The following is a 2,100-nucleotide window of genomic DNA, read 5'->3' on the forward strand; positions in this document are numbered from 1 at the left end:
TCAAGGTCTTCCTGACTCCAGGCCCAGTGTTGTATGAACTGTGCCACCTAGCTTTTGAACAGATGAAAATCTAGGAAGCATTTTTTAGACTGGAGAAAATATCATTTCTTAATGGTTTCAGTTGGATTAAAAGAAGAGGGTTTTAATGTGCTTCTACAATTGTTATAAACATTAGTCAGAGTTGGATTATTTATATAAATTGTTGGATAATGAACTAGCCTCAAAACCAAAAAGACTTGGGCTCCAATCCTGCTTCTACTCGTGCTAGGCAAATAACTTAACCACTCAGTGCCTTGAGCCTAGACAGCTCTCTAACACTGTAAGTTATAGAGGTGCTGACTTGTATTGTTAAAGGGAGTTTCTTTACCTGAGAGCTCACTATACCAATGAAATCCTAGGTACTTCTCCTTCTCTTCTCCCTCTCCTCCTCTTTCTCTTCTAAGGTTTGTTTAGAAGCTTTCTAGGTACTCTCTTATAAGGTACTTTCCTATCTCTAGGAAATAATGCTTATAATAAATAGGCTGATATACTGAAACTTAGTAAAAATTTTTGAAGGGGTCCAAAATATCATTTGGGAAAAGAAACTAATGAAAAAAACTGGGATCAAAGAAGCACCACGAAAAATCTTTTTTTTAATTTTTTAATTTTTTATTTGTCAAATCTTTATTGGGTAAGTGGGGAAGGTTGGCAGGGTCCAGCTTAGTCCTTCTTGGCAGCAGCCTTTCTCATGGCGGTTAGGATGTTGCTGACCTCCTCTCTCTTCCTCTTGGCCTGGATGTGAGTTCCCACTCTTTTTTTTGATGAACTTAAGGGCTCTCCATCCTTGGAGACCTTTAATAATTCCATGGTCCACCTCTCATAAGCAGCAAATCCACACACCTCCCAGATCATATCTCTCACAAACTTGGTGTGTGCGGCCAAGCGCCCACAGCAGCGGCAGGATCTTGGCTTGGAAACGTTTTTGGTAACTTTGTGGCGCTTGTTGAGGCCTATGATCACTGAGCATTGGATGGCCATGGCTGCAGTGCTCCTGTAGCCCCAATGGCAGCCACAGCAGAAGCCATGAAAAATCTTAACATGCTGGCTTTCTGTAAGCCATTTTTTAAAATTTGCCTCTAAAGAGCCTTGTTTTTCTTTTTTCTTTTTTTTTCTTTAGCAAAGAACATCACTTAAATTCTCATTGTGGAGAGCATGAGGGTGTGACATGCCTGTATACATACATACATACATCATTTCATTAACAATGCAAGACTTGAACATTTACTGATTGTCCATGGTTAGGTAGAAGAGAATTCTGGTATTGTAAATTACCTTTTCTTTTTTTTTCTTTTGGATTTTTAAGAAAAGTTCATTTTTGTCTATAATATTAATTACACTTCTCAAGCACAAAGCACATGTATTGTTTGTCTCATGCTACAAACCTGTGGAATATTGGAAGACCAGTAATGTGATATTGGATTTATGTGAGTCAGTTTGTCCAGGTTAACATTATTGCAACAATGTTAACAGGCGAAGAAAAATAGTTCAAAATCTAAAAAAAAAACAAATGTCAGTCGAGTATTTTTGTATTCTATTTTCCAATTTTCTCTCTTTACAGATGGTCCCCCATACCTGGAATGTGCTACTGTCTCACCTCTGCCTAGTAGAAGCATAGCCCAGGCACAATCACTCATACAAGTCCTTTCATGAACCCCTAACCCCGAGTATCAGTTCAAAATTACTCGAAATGAGGGGAGGGGAGGGTATCACTTTGCTGATATTTTATGTCCATTAATCTGTCTACATTTTGTAAACTCTCAGTAAAATGTAAACTCTCTAAAAGAGTTCTCTGATCATGTCTTTTTATCCCTAGAACTTAGCACAGTGCTTTGAACATAGTAGGTGCTTAATGAATGATCATTAATTTGAGTTGCATTCATATACATAAACTTGGAAACTTGGAAAATGAACATCACTTATTTGGCTATAGAACTTCTGTTTCAGCAAAAGGCCTTGCAGTCAAGAGTACTTAGAAAGCGGTTGGATAAATGGTATCATGCTCCCAAAAAACAGAGCTGATGAAAGGCCTGGTAAAATGTTTTTAGGTGTCCCAGCATGACT

The 2,100-nt window shown here is 38.0% G+C and overlaps 1 protein-coding gene across 1 annotated transcript; it reads right to left on the reverse strand.

The window, feature by feature from the left end:
- Positions 1-699: 699 nt before the first annotated feature.
- On the reverse strand, positions 700-1,017 carry LOC114054414 (60S ribosomal protein L36-like). The gene has a single exon (XM_027877601.1). It carries the CDS (start codon positions 1,015-1,017, stop codon positions 700-702), a length of 318 nt encoding a protein of 105 aa, XP_027733402.1.
- Between the last annotated feature and the right edge of the window lie 1,083 nt (positions 1,018-2,100).

The sequence above is a fragment of the Vombatus ursinus genome, unplaced genomic scaffold, assembly GCF_900497805.2.
Source record: "Vombatus ursinus unplaced genomic scaffold, bare-nosed wombat genome assembly UNPS02014813.1, whole genome shotgun sequence".
Classification (NCBI taxonomy): Eukaryota; Metazoa; Chordata; class Mammalia; order Diprotodontia; family Vombatidae; genus Vombatus; species Vombatus ursinus.

Excerpts from the sequence above, each read along its gene's own strand:
- LOC114054414 (XM_027877601.1), bottom strand. The coding sequence starts at position 1,017 with ATGGCCATCCAATGCTCAGTGATCATAGGCCTCAACAAGCGCCACAAA.